A 19,487-nucleotide genomic window follows, 5' to 3' on the forward strand; every position below is an offset into this window, starting at 1 on the left:
CACTAAATGCCAAAGTTCCAAAGTGAACACACATAGCAAACAATGAATAAACCCATTTATCTAAGTCAATAGCAGAAGAGAAGGTACACATATGAGAATACATCAGACAATACAGAATGAAGGAGCTGTTCCACTGGGAGTGAGATAACTCAGTTCAACCAATAGAGTTTTAGATCTCACCCAAGGAGAAATTCCCTGAAATCTTTAGTGGAGTAAGCTAGGGATAGGGATGTGATATAGGTGCTATCTCCTCCATATGTCAGCTTCTTTCCCAGGATTTCTCTCTCTTCTGGGAAGTGATGAGAATATAGAATTACGTATCTTGTCTCTTGAAGCTAGAACCCAAAAAACCAGGATCTCTCCTTTCTCAAGCTTTCACCAAACTCTCCCTTCACACAGGCATGGAGCATTGAATAATCATTCTCCACTGATGAAGAGAATCCCAAACAAATGGGCTGTGAAGGATGTGTCAAGGCATGACTCAAGATCCAGGGCAAAGGTAGTACTTACAACAATGCTGATGGATTCTTGTGGATGTCTTCTTATCCTGGGAAATTCTTCTCCATAAATTTTCTATAGAGGAGGTATACCCAAGAGGCCTCTCTGTAGGTCTTTTAATATCAAGTGGATCCTAGTGCCTCTAAGATTATTATGCTTTACTCTCACTACATGACCAACCTACCTCCTTTTCAGTTAATAGATGTCTACATTGGTGGCTCTAATATGTCTCTCCCATAACCCACTCCAGCCTTAACCTCTCTCCCAGAAGGAGTAAAAAGTTATTCCCTCTTAGGGAATGGGTTCTCACTCAATTGTTTACTCCTGTCTGAGCTGATTCCATGAGCTGGTAACACCAGCTTCTTAAGGTGTTATCAGGAGCATGGCCAATCTTTATCCAGCCAATAGTGCTGTCCCTTCCGTTTAATCAAGGGTCTGCTTTAAGCTTCGTTAAGGAGTGACAAGATATAAACTCTTCTTCACAGTTAAACACTTCATTATCTGCCTCTTACTTTAATTAGGACTAGGTAAAACCAAATCATATATGTTTATACATATATATGTATATGGAATGCACATATACATATACAAGGAGTTGTGGATGTGGGTGGATGAGTGAACATGTGTGTGGAAATAGATACAGATATAGATGTTTTTGCACTTCTTAGGGTAGGATAATGGTCAGAAACCAACTCTCCTATACATATACATATATACATGTCGGTTTCTGACCATTACTCCAACGCAGGAAGACTAGAATATTTATATGAGTGGAGAGAGAGACAGAGACAGAGACAGAGATAAGATATACATAGATAAATACACACAGTTTAAGATTTACAAAACATTTTCCTCACAACAACCCTGGCAGCTAGATACTGCAAGTATCATTATCCCCACTTTACAGATGAAGAAATGAGAAATAGAACAAGAATCACATAACTAGTAAGTGTCAGGGCCAAGATTCAAACCCTGTTCTCTCCTGATTCAGAGACCACTACTATTTTGATGACAAGATTTGAGAGGCGTCCACATAGAAGTTGAAGGCACGGGTGTCTGGAATCAGCTGCATCTGGAGAAGGAGACACCAGAATCTTGTTTTTCAAAGGAAATCATCATGACTGGGCAAACCTAAGATGAAATAACTTACAGACTGAATCTCAGGGAAATGAGACAACACGGCTCTTAGACATTTCAACTTGATGCATTCAGACTAGTTTCTAAAAGACCTGCAAAACTGCTAGATAAGTTTAGAAAAAAATATATAATGTATTTCACAAATCTGGGGGTTTTGTAAAAATCAATAATTCCTCCTATATCTTTTATTCAACACAGTTTTGGTGAGGGGTTAAAGTAGAGATAGCACTAATTACTTCCTGGCAAGAAAATCCCTTGTGATCATCTCAAAGTACTTCTTCTTCCAAGAAACTGTCAATTAATCCTGCTAGTCCACTCATAAAACTGATTCAGAGCAAGCAGAGAAGGAGCTATGAAGAAACATGTGTCAACTGACTGTATTCCAGGAACCACCGATCTATGTCAAAATCTGCCTTGAGGACTTAAGAAAAGGTCTAGCACCGTAAAACCCCCTGAAATTAATGATAGAGCGAGGACTTTCCAAGTGTCACCAAGACAAATGATAATGGAATCCTTGAATCCATTGCTTTCTGTCCAATACACATAAACTCAATTCTTTAAAGTTCCAAATTACTTCTTTTGCTGTTTTGTTTTTCTACATGACTACTGATGACATCATTAGGGCTGAAGTTGTGAAAGGAAATGTAAAAGCCTTTTCTTTAAGTCTTCTCCAGAACACAGAAAAGCACCTCTCCGGTCAGAGCTCTTAAGATTAAAAACTCAACCAAAGGAGCACACTGAATCCATTTTTTACTTCAGACATGTAAGTAACTGACAAACTTTGTCAAGTTTGAGTTCTTAGCTGCCTTAGATTATGGGGCTAGAGCCATATTCTCTGGAAATATTTTGTTTCTCTTCTTAAATAGTCAAATATTCTTTGGCTCTCTGCTTACTTGGGATCCAGATTTTTCTGATACTAATTTAGTTCAATTTAATAAGTTCTTCTTGGGCACTTCTGCCAGTTTGGGGTGCAGGAGGGTTTGATTATGGGGGAGGAGAAGAAAGATGTTATTTCAGAGTTTTTGTTTTAAAAATGATTATTTTTTAGACTAAACCAAACAAACATACAATTTTATAACTAGAAAATATTAACTAGTCTAACTCTTTCATTTTACAAATAAGAAAACTATCTAACAAGGGAGAATGACTCAATCAGAGTTTTAATAAATAGTGAGTTTGTGAGAGAGAGAGGACTAGAATCCAGATCTCCTAATTCTGGGTCCAGCTTTTTCTCCTCCACTGGTTCAAAATAGCCATATTCTATAAATTATGAAATATGAAAGCATTCCACAGAGTATTTAATATTTCAAAATCTACATGGTAAGCTGAAGCTTTTTGACTTCTAAACTATTAAGTAGGTTAACTTGTAATAGTTACACACAAAATGTAGTAACTCTCTTTATTTTTCACAATTATTGATAGCTTATGTTTATATGCCATTTGTAACCATAAACCAAGGATTTTAAGAACTAAAACACATTGTGCCTTATTTTGTTTGTATTTCAAGTGCTATTTTGAAGAAAGACAATGTATTGGTTAAAACAACTATCCCTCTGAATAGCTCACATCAATGTAAAAAAAAGTCATTCACTAAGTGACAAATTCAGTTCAGTTTGATTCAAATCTATAAACATTTAAGTTTTTATGGGCAGGGTACTGTTTCAGGTGCTATGGAATGCAAAGCAAAAAAAATGAAACCCTATCCTAGAGGAATTTACATTCTAATGGAAAATAGGGATGGAAAAAGGAAAGGGAAGAGGGGAAGAGGGGAGGTGCAACATGTACACAAGTGAATGTAGAATATATACAAAGTAATTGCGAGAGGGATTGAGGAGTAGTAACTGGTGGGATCAGGAGGAGCTCTTAAAAATCATAAAAGTTTGGAGTCAGGTGGAATTGAGTTCAAATCCAGCCTTGGACACTTGACACACTTACTAGCTGTGTGACCTTGGGCAAGCCACTTTATCCCAATTGCCCTGCCTTCTCCCCTCCAAAAAAAAATCATAGAAGTCATGGATCTGGGAAAGATCTTAAAATGATTGTGTGTTTGTGTTCAAGGAGCCCTGGGACTGCATACTTAGGAATTTTGCCCTTCTACCTCACCCTTTCTCCTTGGGGAGAAAAATCTATTTAAGAAATATTCATAGTCAAGCAAAATGAATTCTCACAACTGCCACATTCAAAAAATAAGACTTTTTTGGACATGGAAATTGTGGGAATTCATTTTGTTTGACTAATTCATTTGCTTGAATATGCAAATTGAGTCTATCATTTCTGTCTCCTCACAGAGGTGGATAGTATAGTCTTTCTCAGTCTTATGCCATCATAATTGGTCTTTGCCTTCATCAAAGTTCTTAAGTCTTTCAAAGTTATTTGTCCATACGATGTTATGTTACGGTATAAATTGTTCTGGTGCATGCAAGTCTCCCCAGGTTTTTTTTTCCGAAACACACCCTTTCATGACCTCCTACAACACTATAGTATTCAATTACATTCATATACCATAATTTGTTCTGCCATTCCCTAATTGATAGGCACCCCTTGTCTTCCAGTCCTTCACCATCATAAAAAAAAAAGATTTGCTATTATGGTTACTTCTTCCTCTTTCTTTGATTTATTTAGGATATAAAGCTAGTAGTGTATCACTGGGTAGAAGAATATGCACAATTTAATGACTTTGGGGGGCCTGGCTCCAAATTGCTTTCCAGAATGGCTGGACCAATTTATAGCTCCGCCATCATTGTACCTGTTTTCTGGTAGCCTGTCAGTCTGATAGGTGTGAAGTGGAACCTCAGAGTTGCATCAATTTATATTACTCTTATCAATAGCGATTTGGAGGTAGGGTTTTTTCATACAGCTATTTAAAGCTTGGATTTCCTCCTTTGAAAAGTGCCTGTTCATATCCTTCCTTTGACCATTTATCAAATGAGGGATTGCTCTCAATTTTATAAATCTGAATCAATTCTTTATACGCACACACACACACACACACACACACACACACACACACACACACACATATATATATATATATATTTTGGAAATGAGACCTTATACCAAAGATTTTGCCGCCCCACCCCATTTAAGGCTTCCCTTCTCATTTTTAGCTGCCTTGGTTTTGTGATCCTCTCTATCCTTTATTTAGTCATGAACTGTTTCCTGTCCATAGGTCTGAGAAGTAATTTTTTTTCTTGCACACTTAATTTGTTTATGACATCACCCTTTATGTATGAGTCAAATATCCATTTGGAACTTGTGCTGATATAGAGTTTGAGACTTTGAGTGCTGATCTATATCTAATTTCTACCCAACTTCCTTCTAGTTTTTCCAGTAGGTTTGTCAAAGAGTGAGTTTTCTTACTCTAGCAGCTAGGGTCTTTGGGTTTATCAAACATTATGCCACTGTGCTAATTTACTTCCATATGCTGTGTACCTAATCTGTTCCATCGATCAACCTCTCTATTTCTTAACTAATAACAAATCGTTTTGATGATTTGTGCTTTGTAGCCTAATATGAGATCTCGCACTACTTGGTCAGCTTCCTTCCCACTTTTTTTTTTACTGTTTCCCTGGAGATTTTTGACCTTTTTGTTCCTCCATATGAACTTTGCTATTATTTTTTCTAGTTCTCTAAGGTAATCCTTTGGTAGTTTGATTGATATGGTATTTAATAAGTAAATTACTTTAATTAGTATTGCCATTGGCTTTGCCTACCTAAGCATAATTAATATTGGTCCAATTCTTTAGTTCTGTATTTCTACGAAGTTTTATAGTTGTATTCATAAAGTTCCTATGTGTGTGTTGGTCTTGGTAGGCAAAATCTCAGGTCTTTTGTACAGTCTGTAGTTTTTTAGCTGGAATTTCTCTATTTCTTCCTGCTGTGCTTTGTTGATATTACATAGAAATACTGATGGCTTATGTGAATTTATTTTATACTGTGCAGCTTGTTGGTTACTGCTTATCACATCTGCAAAAAGTAACGGTTCTGTTCCTTCTTTGCTCACACTTACCACTTCAAAGTCTTTTTCTTGTCTTACTGTGACTGTTAGCATTTCTAGCACCATATCAAATAGAGATAATGGACGTCCCCTGATCTTTTGTAAAGTCTTCTGGTTTCTCCCCATTACATGTAATTATGGCTCTGGATTTTAGATAGCTACTATTTATTATCTTAACGAAAGGCCCATTTATTCCTATGTTTTCTAGTGTTTTTAACTAAAGTAAATGCATCTTGTCAAAAAAAAATTCTGAATCAGCTGATATAGCCATGTGATTTTTGTTTTTCTTTTTGCTAATATGGTGATAGTTTTCCTAATTTTGAAGCAACCCTGAATTTCTGGCATAATTCCACCTTGATTGTAGTGCATCATTTTTTGACAGATTACTGTAACAGTCTCTTAGTTAATATTTTAATTCTTGTGTCAACGTTCTCCAGGGTTATTAGTCTATAGTTTTCTTTTTGATTCTCGTTGGATATTAGGTACTATGACCATATTTGTATCAGAGAGGGAATTTGGGAAGACTGTATCTTTAACAATTCAGAACTATATTAGAATTAGTTGTTCTTTGAATGTCTGATAGATTTTAGGTGTCAATCCATCTAGTCCTGAGATTTTTTTCCTTTAGGAGTTTATGGCTTGTTTAATTTCTTTTTCTGAGATTTGTGTTTTTTAATTCTTAATTTCTTATTTTATTAATCCAGGCAATTTATTTTTTTCTAAAAATTCATCCATTTCATGTAAGTTCAGTTTCATTGGCACATAATTGGGCAAAATATAATAATTTATTTTATTTCTGTTTCATTTGTTGTAAATTCTCCTTTTTCATTTTTTATTTTGGCAATTTCATTTTCCTCTTTCCTTTTTAAAAACAAATAAGTTGTTATATCTTTTAAAAAACATGTTTGAGTCACTTATTTCCAATTTAGTTAACTATCTTTAATTTTTGGAATTTCTATTATAGTGTTGATTGGGTTTCTTTTTTATTTTGTTGGGGTGTTTTTAGTTGCAGGCCCAATTCACTAATCTGTTCCTTCCCTCTTTTGTTGATGTAAGTGTTTAGAGATATGATTTTTTCCCCTGAATCCTAAAAATGTTGTTATCTTGTCCCATCGTGATCATTATCTTTAATGCAATTAGCTATTGTTTCTATGATTTGTTCTTTGACCCACTACTTCTTCACAATTAAATTACTTACTCTCCAATTAATTTCTAAAAAGCCTTTTATGAAATATAATTTCTTATTGCATTGTGGTCAGTAAAAGTTGTGTCTCTTCCTTGGAATCATAGAACCTTAGGATTTTAGAGATGGAGCAGACCTCAATGCTCATCTCATCCATTTTCCTAATTTCACAGATAAGAATTTCACTCAAAGAGGAAAGGAACATACAATATGTTAGCAGTAGCACTAGGGATGAAACCCCAAACTCTTTTTATTAGTTGCCCTTCCTTTCTCCCCAAGCCCTCATTCCCACCCCACATCTCTAGGAACATATTTGTTCTGTCACCTGGACATTTGCGTTTTCAGATTTATCTCTCCATGCTGAATGAAGATTTTTGACTCTGCTAAAAAATATTTTCAGTATCACAGGAAGATATTTTTGAGGCAGCTGGGATTTCTCAGGAACTCTAAAATTATACAAGACAAGGAATTTTCTTTTGAGTGTTGGGCTATTGCCAACTATTTTATGCATGCATTAACATAGTATTCTCTTTAAGCTCTGCCCAACCTTCCAGGTGATAGAGAAGATCCAGGAGATCCAGGATCGTTGGATTTAGAATTAGAAGGCACCATAGACATCATTTGTCCCAACCCCCTCATTATACCTTTGAAGAAAATAAGACCCAGAAAAGTTACTTGCCCAAAGACCCACTAGCAATGTCTCACAGCAGGAACTCAAACCTGAGGCAGCTAGCTGTCACAGTGGATAGAACCCCAGGTCTCCGGTCAGGAAGCTCTGAGTTCGAATCAGGCCTCGGACACTTACCAGCTGTGTAACCCTGGCTAAGTCTCTTAACTTATGTTTGCCTCAGTTTCCTCAACTGTAAAATGAGATATCAATATCATCTACCTTCCAGGGTTGTTGTGAGGATCACGTGAGATGTTTGTAAAGCACCTGGCGTATGCCTGGCACATAGAAGGTGCTTAATAAATATTTGCTTCCTTCTTTCCTTCCAAAATCCTCGACTTTAAAGCTGGTGTTCTTTCATAGTTCATGGGACTTTGAGGTGCGGAGCCCTGCATCTTTGCTATAATCTGATTTCTTCTGCTTTCTCAAGAGTTACTAGGCCTCTGTAGGAAGGAATCCGCTCTGCTTGTAAAGTCAGAAAGAAGGCTTTCTCCTTTTGCTGCTGCTGTTATTCAGGCATTCTTCAGTTGTGTCTGACTCAGTGTGACCCCATTTGGGGTTTTCATGGCAAAGATACTGGACTGGTTTGCCATTTCCTTCTCCAGCTCATTTTATAGATGAGTGACTGAGACAAACCCAGGGTCACACAGCTAGTAAGTGTCTGAGGCCAGATTTGAACTCAGGTCCACCTGACTCTAGAACCAGTGCTCCAGTCACTATGCCACCTAGCTGCCTTTTATTTCCTGAAGAGTAGAATTTTTAAAATTAGAAGGGTCCAAACAAAACTCAGCTATACAATGAGATGATGAGAAATATTAGAATAAAATCAATACTGGAAAAATAGAAGAAAAGTAACGCATCTCCTATGAAAAATAGCTGACCTGTAAACAGGTAAGGAGAGATCATTTAAGAATAATCAGAAAGGAAAAAAACATGGATATCATATTTTGAGAAATCATTAAAAATGCCCAGATGTACTGGAAGTGAATAGAAATAATCTGCCAGTCAGCTTCTGAAGGAAACTCTGAGAGGAAAACTCCAAGAAATGCTACAGCCAAAATACAGAGCTTCAGTATCAAAGATGTCAATATCTGGCAAGCAGCCAGAGAGAATTCAAGTACTAAAGAACCACACTTAGGATCACACAAGGCTTGGCAGCAATCATTATAAATAACATAAAATCTTAATATACAATATTTAAAAAGACAAAGGAATACAAGTAAGAATAATTTATCCTACAAGACTGAGTATAATCCCTCCCACTAGAAAAAAACTGACCTCTACAAGAAGAAAAGAACTCTAAGTACTTCTGATGAAATGCCAGAATTGAGTTGAAATACTGATTTCAAAAGAAATCTAGAAAGTTAAATACATCTGAGAAATTATAGGGGACTAAACGATAATGAAGTGTTTGCATTCTAGCAGAGAGTGAAGAGACAAGTGATCCTCTAGAATCTAATATAAAGGTAAAAGAATTGAAAGAGGCAAACAGAGAGATTGTAATTGGTTTGATGGTTTGACTGGCTGATGGTCTTGAAAGGAAGGAAAAGGGAGGGGACAGGGAATACATTCAAAAAGAAATGAGAAAAAACAGGTGGAAATTATAATGTCTCATAATTTGGCTGTGTAACAAGAAGAGTATATAAAAATAGAAGAAAGGATTGAGAGAATGAAAATCATCCCCATAGAATGAACCACATCCATATTTAGACTGAACAAAGAGGGTTGAATACACACATCCATACACACACGTACAAAGAATTTAGTGTAGTAATACAGAATTCACCAATGAGTTATTTATAAGAAATGCATTTGAAACATAGAGATTCAACCAGAGTAAGAATAGGAAGCCAGAGCAGAATTTACTGTTTCAGGTATACCCAAAAGATCAGGAACAGTAGTCATAATCTCAGACAAAGCAACAGTAAAAATAGATGTGATTTAAAAAAAAGATAACAAGGAAATGACATGCTTAAAATCATCATAGATGATGAAATAACATCAATACTTAATATATGCACTGAATGACATAGCACCTAAGAACTTAAGGAAAAAGTAAAGTAAAAAATAAATATTAAAACTATAATAGTTTGGGACCTCCATGTAACTCACTCAAACTTAAATAAATCTAATGAAAGAAAGAAGAAAGAAAGAATTGAAGAAAGAAAGGAAGAAAGAATTGAAGAAAGAAAGAAAGAAGGAAGGGAGGAAAGAAAAAGAAAGAAAGAAAGAAAGAAAGAAAGAAAGAAAGAAAGAAAGAAAGAAAGAAAGAAAGAAAGAAAGAGAAAAAGAAAAAAGAAAGAAAGTTAAAGCCCTGAATAGAATTTCTGAAATGTTAACTATCCTTTATCTCTGCTAATAGGAATTTCTTAACCCTGCATGGCATGTTTATAGAAACTGGCCAGGTTGTACAGCATAAAAATATCATAAATTAATAAAAGCAGGAATAATAAATATATCTTTTGCTGACCATGCTGAAAAAATTATAACCAATAAAAGTAATTTACAAAAAGTATCCAAATTTGAATGAAGACTAAATCATTGAATTCTAAAGAATGTGTGGATCGAAGAACAAATCACAAAAAATACAGACAGCTTCATCTCCCCAAAAATTACAACCATGAGACAATATACTGAAACTTTGAGGATCAAGTCAAAGCAGCCCTTAAGGGCAAAATAATATCACTAAACACTTTCATCAACAAAAGTAAGAAAAAAGAGAACAATGAATGGGGTGTTCAACTAAAAATCAGTAAATTACAACTCAAAAACCCCAATTAAAATCAAAAAGAGAAATTCTGATAATCAAAGAAGAGATAAAATTGAAAGTAAAACAATAGAATCAACACATATAACAAGTAGCTGTTTTGGAGGTGAAATAAAATGACAAATAATTAGCTAATTTGATCTTTTAAGCTGAAGGAAAACCAAATTATCAATGTCAAAAACGAAAAGAGAGAATTTCCAACAAGTAAAGAAATAAAGGAAATTGGATACTATTTTACCCAAATATATGATAACAAAATTAATAAGCTAGGTGAAATGGGTTAATATTTACAAAAATATAAAACATTCAGAATAAACAATAGAACAAGAAATAGGAAATTTAAATAACTAATATCAGAAAAAGATGTTGAACAAGATAGAAGGAACTCCTCCCAAAAAACTCCCAGATGGTTTTCTAAGTGAATTCTATCAAACATTCACAAAATAATTAATTCTAATATCACATAAATTGTTTGCAAAAATAGTTAAATAGGGGATTCTACCATATTACTACTATGATATAAATGTGTTCTTAATACCTAAAGTAGGATGAAACAAAATAAAGAAATAAAAGTACAGGTTGATATCCCTAATGAATATCAATCCAAAAATTTTAATAAATTATTAGCAAAGAGTCTACAGCAATCTATTTAAAATATATACAGTATAAATAGGTTGGATTTATACCAGGAATGCAGGGCTTGTTTAATATTAGGAAAACTATAAATATCATGGGCCATATTAATGAGAAAAATCACTTACTTAGATCACAAGATGTAGAAAAGGCCTTTGGCAAAATGCAACATCAATTTCTGTTCAAAAACTCTAAAAAACATAAATGAAATTTCTTAAAAGTGATAGTCTCTATTTGAAACCAAGAGCCAGAAATATATGCAATAGAGAAACAATAAAGGACTGTCCAATAGGATAATGGGGAAATCAAGGATGTTTATTATCACCACTATTACTTTATGCAGTACTAGAAATGTTAGCTATTAGCAATGAGATAAGAGAAAGCATTTGCAGGAATATGAAAAGCAAAGAGGAAACAAAATTAACATTTTTGCAGATTGCATGATGATCTGCTTAGAGAATTCTAGAGATTCAACTAACAAAGTAATTGTTGCAATTAATAACTTTAATAAAATAGCAGGATATAAAATAAACCCACAGAAATCATTAGCTTTTCTGTATATTAACAACGAAACCCAGCAGGATGCTATGAACAGGGAAAATTCCATTTAAAATAACAGAATACATAAAATATTTGTGAATCCACTTATCAAGACACACACAGGAGTTATACAAACAAAATTACCCTCTTTACCAGAATACAGATCTAATAATTGGAGAGACATAAATTGTTCATGATTAGCCCATGCCAATAAAATAAAAATTACAGTTTTGCTTCCATTAAGTTACTTATTCAGTCCCACAAAAATAAGACTTCCAAAAATGTGAATTTATAAAGCTAGAAAATTAAAAAAAATATTCATCTGGAGATCATGAATCCAGACAGAAATAATGAAAAAGTGGGGAAAATGGAAATGTAGCAATATCAGCTCTCTGTACTATAAAGCAGTGATCATTAAAATTATTTAGTACTGGTCAAAAAATAGAACAGTTGATGATAGGAACATATTAGGAATATAAGATCCAGAAGCAAACATTGCAACATAATGGGCAATAACCTATAAAACCCTAGGTACAACAACAACCCTATGATAAAATACTCTACGTCACTAAGAAGAGAAATGCGCAAAGACAGAGAGAGTGAGAGAGAGAGAGAGAGAGAGAGAGAGCGCAATTCTTGAAGGGGCTGTGGCATGTTAGTCACATTAGTGTATTCATCCAGCCATTCTAGACATCATTTTGGAACCAAAACCCAACTAAAAAAGAAAGAGGGAAAGAACACATATATAAAAAATATTCACGGTAGCATTTTTTGTTGAAAGTAAATATCGTTTACCTTGACAGTGTACTAAGTGTTCGGAATACAAAGACAGACAAAAGACATTCCCGGGGCTCTCAAGTTAGCCCAATGGAGGAGAAAACACTAAAAAAAATTATATACACACAAGCAATATACAAGATAAATTGTAAGTAATCCACAGAGAGAAGGCATTAGCACAAAGAGGGATAGGAAAGATCTTGTAGAAATTGGCACTTGAGCTGAATCTTGAAGGAAACTAGGAATTCCAAGAGGTGGAGGTGAAGAGGGAGGACAATTCAGGCATGGGGCACAGCCAGTACAAAGGTACTCAGGAGATGGAGTATCATGGGTAAGGAACAGAAGAAAGGCCAGTGTCATTGCCTCCTTAGATAGTGGGGATAGGAGTAATGTGTAATGCAAAATTGTTAGGAGGTGATCCCAGATATGTGTAGTATTTTAGTGGGGGAAGGGACTATTGCTTGAAAGATTTAGTCAGGGTAACCACATGTCCCTCTGGTTGGGGAAGGTAAATACCTCACTTGGAGCACCATAGCATGGCTATCTTTTTCACTAGCTTGCTTCATTTTTGCCTCAAGGGCTCATCTATTCTAGGTATGAGAGTGAATTTACATTTATGTTAGTAATCTTTCTCTACACTTGGCAGATTCTGGTACCATTTCCATGTTGCCTTCATTACATTTATGACTGCCAAATGGAGTCACACTCTGCTCATCTTCCCTTCACAAACTCCAGACACATTAAAGCAATAGTTTCTTCCTTTATAGAAATCCAAACTTTTATTTTGGAATTAACCAAAGAGGCAGTGAATGGTGAGTTTTTGGAGAAAAACTCTAGTTTTTCCCCCAGAATAAATAAATAAATAAAACTCTATTTTTTCTTTTGCATAAAGGGGTGGAAGGTACAAAATAGCTACAAAGATACAGTGAGAAACCATTGAAACAGTTCGTTTGGATAGAAAAAAGCCAGGCTTGTGCTATCTGCTGCAGAAGCCAAATCAGCTTTTCATACCTTATCTGCATCCCACCCTGCCCTTAACTCCTTTCCCTTCAGGGAATGAAGAAGAGAAAAATTCAAAGGACTTGCTGCTCCCTTCTTTGACACAGAAAAGGAAAATGGGTAGATGTCTCAGCAAGATGCTTGTGTTATCTCAACAGCTATAACTCTCAGCCATCTCTTTGGTATTGCATCACTTTGTCCAGTTAAAGCAGCAGCAACCACAGCAACCTATCCAAGTCTCAGAAAGTAGGAGTAAGAGAACCCACATAGCTCCCAGATGATAATGTACTCCTCTTTCCTAGCTTCTCTCTCTCCCAGAATTCTCCAAAAGCATAAAGCTAGAAACCCAAATTCAAAACATATCTAGATGATGGAGTGGATAGAGCATCTGCCCTGGAATCAGGAAGACCTAAGTTCAAATCCAGCCTCAGACATTTAGTAGCTGTGTGACCCTGGGCAAGTCATTTAACTTCTGTTTTGCCCTAATTTTTCCTCAACCTCTCTTATTCGATTTTTAAAGTCCTTTAAGCTCTTCCAAAATCTCTTTTTGAGCTTGTGACCATTTTGCTTTTTTTCCTTTGAGGTAGAAGAATTTATTTAAACTTCACTATCGTCTTCTGAGTTTGAACCCAGATCTTCTCTATCACCATAGTAGCCATCTATGGTTGGGTTCTATCTCTATTGCATTATTATTGTAAGCTTATTTCCTGTCTGTTAACTTTTTGTTAAAATTGAGTCCTAGTCCCAAGGTGTGGGGGATAATAACTAGGCTTCAGGTTTTTTGTGCTGTTGTTTTCTGAACTCTACGGGGACCTGACTTCAGGTATTCCTCTCCACCCCTGTGCCACGTCTCCAAAACTGTTACCACAAACTCTTGTTCTTTGCAGTCCCTCCCATAGCCACAGCTTCAGCTTCGGCTCACCCCTCTTCCCTGGAACCAAAACCAGGGACTCCACAAGTGCCCCCAGCCAGCAGAGTGCCTGCCCCCCAAAACCTACACTCACCAGCTAGGTACCCAGTCAGATCAGGGCACCTGGGCCCAGCATTCAGAACCTTGGAGAGTACTACAATCTTCCCCAGATGGGCTATCCCTGAGGTGAAAGTTCCAGAATCTCAGGCTGCCACACCTGCCCCCGGGGCTGCTTGTTTGTTAATTCAGCAGTGTCTGCCCAGAGGTATTTGCACTTCAGTTAGATCAAACTACCACCCTGGGAGGTCAGGTTCTTTCCTAAAATCCTCCCAAGTTGTCTTAGGTGGACAACTGCTTTACCCTGACTTTTAGTTGTTCCTGCCACTCAAAGTTCACTTTGAGGCATTATTTTATATGGTTCCTGGGGGAATTTAGGAGAGCCATGTAATTTCCTGCCTTCTTCTGCCATCTTCCAGAACACTAATAGGAAAATTTGGAAGAGAAGTGGTTTGAGGAGGGAAGGATGAGTTCTGTTTTGGACATGCTGAGTTTTTATGGCCTATGGGACCACCAGTGTGAAATATACAGTAGGTAGATGTGATACAGAACTGTAGCTCAAGGGAGATTTTTTTATTGTTCAGTTGTTTCAGTTGTGTCTGACTTTTTGTGACCCCCATTTTCTTGGCAAAGATACTGAAGTGGTTTGCCATTTCCTTCTCCAGCGCATTTTACAGATGAGGCAACTGAGGCAAACAGGGTTAAGTGACTTGCCCAGGGTCACACAGCTAGTGTCTGAGGCCAAATTTGAAATCAGGAAGATGAGTCTTCTTGACTCTAGGCCCGGCACTCTATCTACTGTACCACTTAGCTGCCTCAACAGAGAAATTAGGGCTGAATATATGGATGTAGGAGTCATCAGCACAGAGATGACTACTGAACCCATAGGATGAGGCCAAGGGAGATAATGAAGAAAAGAGGGCTCAGGACAGTCACCTAAAAAAAATCTCTGGTAACTGACTTTGGCTCTAACGCTGAAATCACCTTTCACCTCCTCCACATAGGTCATATAGTCTAAGCCTCTGTCAAACACTTCAGAGCCTGGCTTTTCATGCTTTTCACTGCATGGCTGCTCTTCACAAACCAGTTTTGCTCTCTTTTTCTGAATTTGTGTTTCCAAGTTTGCCACTCTTGAATCCCATCCAGAGAGCCTAGACTGTTGTAGAGCCAAGCTAACAACTCAAGCCACAAAAAGAAACTGGATAGCCTTTCTTGTCCTCAGCGAGGGACCCAACCACTCCCCTTCATCTGAGTGCTGTGCCTTGGCAAAGATAGATTACACACACACACACACACACACACACACACACACACACACACACACACTACACATATATATATACATACGTACCTGACAGTAGGTAAGAAAGGATAGTAAATAGATGATAAGAAATAGATGATAGATAACGGATGGATAGAAAGTATATCATAGATAGATGATAAATGATAAGAAATATAGGAAGTAGATAGACAATAGATAATAAAATAGGTAGGTAATAAAGATAAGTAGATAGTAAATCATAGCTAGTTAGTAGATAGATGATAGTAGTAGATAAGATAGATAGTAGATAAACAGTAGTAGCTTGATAGGTGATTGATTGATAATGCCTTTAAAGTATCACCATGTGCCAGGTGTCATGTTTAAAAAGGTTCAAGAAACATGATTTCTGGGTAATTTAATCATCTCATTAATAATGCTAGCATTTTAATAAAAGGATGGAGGCATGGTCCCCAGGGTGGCAATCAACTCTGATTGGTTACAATTAATGAGAGAATGAATATCACAATGAGGGGTCGGACCTGAACTTTGACTATGTCATTTAATTCTTAAGCTAGCCCCAGCCATGGTCAATCTATTCACAGTATTTATCCTTACTCAAACCTGAATGGAACAACACAATGGCTGCCCCACCTTGGTGGGGTCTGGACAGAGGAGAAGGTTAGCTCAACCTTCCGAGACTGACGGTTACTCAGAGACTGAGGTTTTGAAGTGGGAATAAAAGCAAAAGGGGAAATCTGAATCTTCCCAAATCATTGGTTATTAACAATCATTTCTCTCACAGGCACTGTGCTAAGCCCTGGGAATACAAACACAAGCAAACAAGACAGTCTGTACCTTCAAGGACCTCACACTCTAATAAGGGAAGACAATGCATATAGGGTAGCTAGAAAGGAGAAGAGCAGCTGGGGTCCTTTTCTAAAATGGCAGTACCAGGGAAGAAGGCACATATCAGGAGAGCAGAGCCTCAGGATGAAGGTTTTTCCAGGGTAGGAAAATAGCAGGAGGAGGAGAAGGAGAAGGACTGAGGACAGGGTCAAGGAAAGTGCTCAGGTCCATTCACTTGAAGCAAAGGAACTCAAACAACTCCACCCATACCTAGGCTATAGGGAGTTTTTAAATGAGGCCACTGCAACATTGGCATATAGATATCAAAATGGCTTGCCTTTGGTATTATTCATTATTCACTGTTCAGGGTGTATGAGTAAAAAGCTTAGAGAGACTCAACAGTAAATTAGTAGCAGTGGTCTGGTGCTTTTTTTAAGTTGTGTGTAACCACTGGCTACCTACCCCCTGGGAGAAGCAGCCAGTAGCCCATATGTCATGTCTATGTTCCCTGGGTATTTGTGTGTGGGGCCACACACAACTGCATTATATAACTTATATGAGTCTATATCTTGACTCTGGAGTCAAACAAAGGATCTGAGTGATGAGGACCCTGTCTATCTGGCCCTCATTGGTTGGACCTAATTCTTCCATCCTGGAGGAAGGTATGCCTAATGGTGGGAACCAGGGTGTAGGGCATGTGTAGTTATTTTTTTAATAAAGAATGCATATACATTATCAGCAGATTTTATTGCCTCCTGTACCCCAACAGTTGGACAAGGCCATTTCACAGCACAATAAAATTATAAGGGATTGCTATAATCATTAGAATGGGAAATAAATTGTTTTCTTTGCTAGGGTGGGCTGGGGTGGGGTGGGATGGGAGAGGAAGAATGAATGCTTTTCCTTTTGTTGTTTGTTGAGGTTCATACTTTCCTATTTGTAGTTCCTTTTAGATTGAAGTCAATGGCAACCCAGACACCGCCAGAATTTTCCATCTCAAAACAAATTAACCCTTTCCAGAATACAAGCTACTGCATGGACACAAAAGAGCTCTGGGATGTGTTGTACAGTGTGCTACCAACATTGATCACTGTCATCTTTTTTTTTGGTTTACTAGGAAATATATTTGCCCTGTCTATCTTCCTCTTGCTCAGGAGACGCCTAACTGTGGCAGAAATTTACTTGGCTAACCTGTCAGCCTCTGACTTGGTGTTTGTCGTGGGTCTGCCCTTCTGGGCAGTAAGTGTCCAGGAGCAGTTCACTTGGCCATTTGGCCATGCTCTTTGCCACATCATCAATGGAGCCATCAAAGCCAACATGTTCACAAGCATCTTCTTGGCGGTGGCAATCAGCAGGGACCGGTACATTGCTCTGGTTCACACCCTAAGCAGCCGGATACAACGCAGCCAGCGACAAGCCCAGATCATCTGTGTTTGCATCTGGTTCTTGGGTGGCCTCCTAAGCATCCCCACTTTTCTGTTCCGATCAGTGGGAATTGTCCCAGATCTGAACACCTCTGCCTGTATACTTCAATTCCCCCATAAAGCATGGTATTCTATCAGGATTGTCGAGCTGAGTGTGGTGGGCTTCATCCTCCCCCTAATTGCCATCATCTTCTTCAACTCTCAGATAATAGCTTCCTTGAGGAGTCGAACTAAGAGCAACATAAAGAGATCAGGAGAGACAAGGGACACCAAAGCCACCACTCTGCTCCTTACCCTAGTGACTGTTTTTATAATATGCTGGACTCCATACCATTGCTTTGCTATCCTGGAATACCTGTTCTGGGTGAAAGCTGTCCAGGGCTGCTTCTGGGAAGAATTAATCGACCTGGGCTTGATATATGCCAATTTCTTTGCCTTCCTCAACAGTTGTCTAAATCCTGTGATTTATGTCTTTGTGGGGAAACTTTTTAGGGTCAGGATTTGCGAAGTTTATAAGCAATGCACTACCAGATGTTTTGTCAATGTATCCTTAGGATAGAAAAAAAATCAGCTGCTTTTATGTGGGCCATTAAAACATTAGAAGGGTTATTGTTAGATTCTCCCTGTCGCATTTTATTTTCTCCACACTGGAAAGAGGGCTCCCACTGGGTAAGGGACCATTTCCCATTGCAAACCTATCAGGGAGTTCTCTATGTAGCAATGCTGCTCTCACTTTATGCTCCACATATCCACCCCCTCCACCTGCAGGCGCTCTAGCTTCCACTGTAGAGGTCACGGGAAGCTCAGAAACAGGCCATCCAGATATGGAATAGGAGCAGGTTTTCTCATTGCGGATTTCCCTATCATTGACATCACTGTGTAGGAAGGAGGCACCAGAAGCCACAAAATAAGAACTCCCTGACCCATAGCCTCCTTCCACTACCACCACCACCCACGCGTGCACATGCGCGCGCACACACCCACCCACACCCACACACACACACACACACACACACACACAGCTCTCACACTCAGCAGGTCTCTGCACACCTGCTAGGCTACAGACATCTTAATTCAGACTGCCTCTCTTTCTCTAATTTATCCAACCCATCTACTCTGCTCACTCTCGATCTCCCTCTTTCCTATGCACAGGACCCTCCCTCTCCTGCTTCACACCTGTGGACCAACTGTTAGGGCTCTCAGTCTCCTACAGTGCCACCCCTTCACATGCTCCAGTGTTCCATGCTAACTCAGCCATCAGCCTCAGATTATTTCCTAATCCAAAGTCTTTCTCTATCCACATACCTAGTAGCTAATTTTTACTACAATACCCATAACACCGGTAATAGGAGTGCATCGGAACACTTCTCAAGTGGTCCTAGGAATTCTTGGCAGCTGTCTGGCCCTGCAGCCTTACATGCAACATTACATGTTACAACCCCTTTTGCTGGGAACCCCAGATTCTAGCAAGCCTTAGTATTGTAGAGGACTCAACTTGGTAACAGAAAACCTGGGTTTGTGTGTGGATTTGGCCGCTTTCTTTGCTGGGTTGTGACCATAGACAAGTCATTTCACCACCACCACATATAATCGCACCCCACACCCCACTCTAAATCTCAGTCTCCATAATAGTGACGTGGGAATGAAAGTTCTTTTTTGTCACAAACCACAAAGCAGCATGTCAGCGTGAGTTACCAACATGACAATTATCACCATTATAAGGCAGCCTGGTCCAGAAGAGCAGGCCAAGTTCTGGCTACTATAATTACGAGCTATAGGATTTGGGGGCAA

General features: G+C 37.9%; 1 protein-coding gene across 1 annotated transcript; it reads left to right on the forward strand.

Annotated features, from left to right (window-relative positions):
- Window positions 1-17,235: 17,235 nt before the first annotated feature.
- BDKRB1 (bradykinin receptor B1) lies at window positions 17,236-18,255 on the forward strand. Its single transcript, XM_036748293.1, has one exon. The coding sequence runs from the start codon at window positions 17,236-17,238 to the stop codon at window positions 18,253-18,255; it is 1,020 nt and encodes a 339-aa protein (XP_036604188.1).
- Window positions 18,256-19,487: the final 1,232 nt, after the last annotated feature.

The sequence above is a fragment of the Trichosurus vulpecula genome, chromosome 3 (assembly GCF_011100635.1).
Source record: "Trichosurus vulpecula isolate mTriVul1 chromosome 3, mTriVul1.pri, whole genome shotgun sequence".
NCBI lineage: Eukaryota > Metazoa > Chordata > Mammalia > Diprotodontia > Phalangeridae > Trichosurus > Trichosurus vulpecula.

What these genes read in the sequence shown, in the direction of transcription:
- BDKRB1 (XM_036748293.1), top strand. Translation starts at nt 17,236, where the DNA reads ATGGCAACCCAGACACCGCCAGAATTTTCCATCTCAAAACAAATTAAC.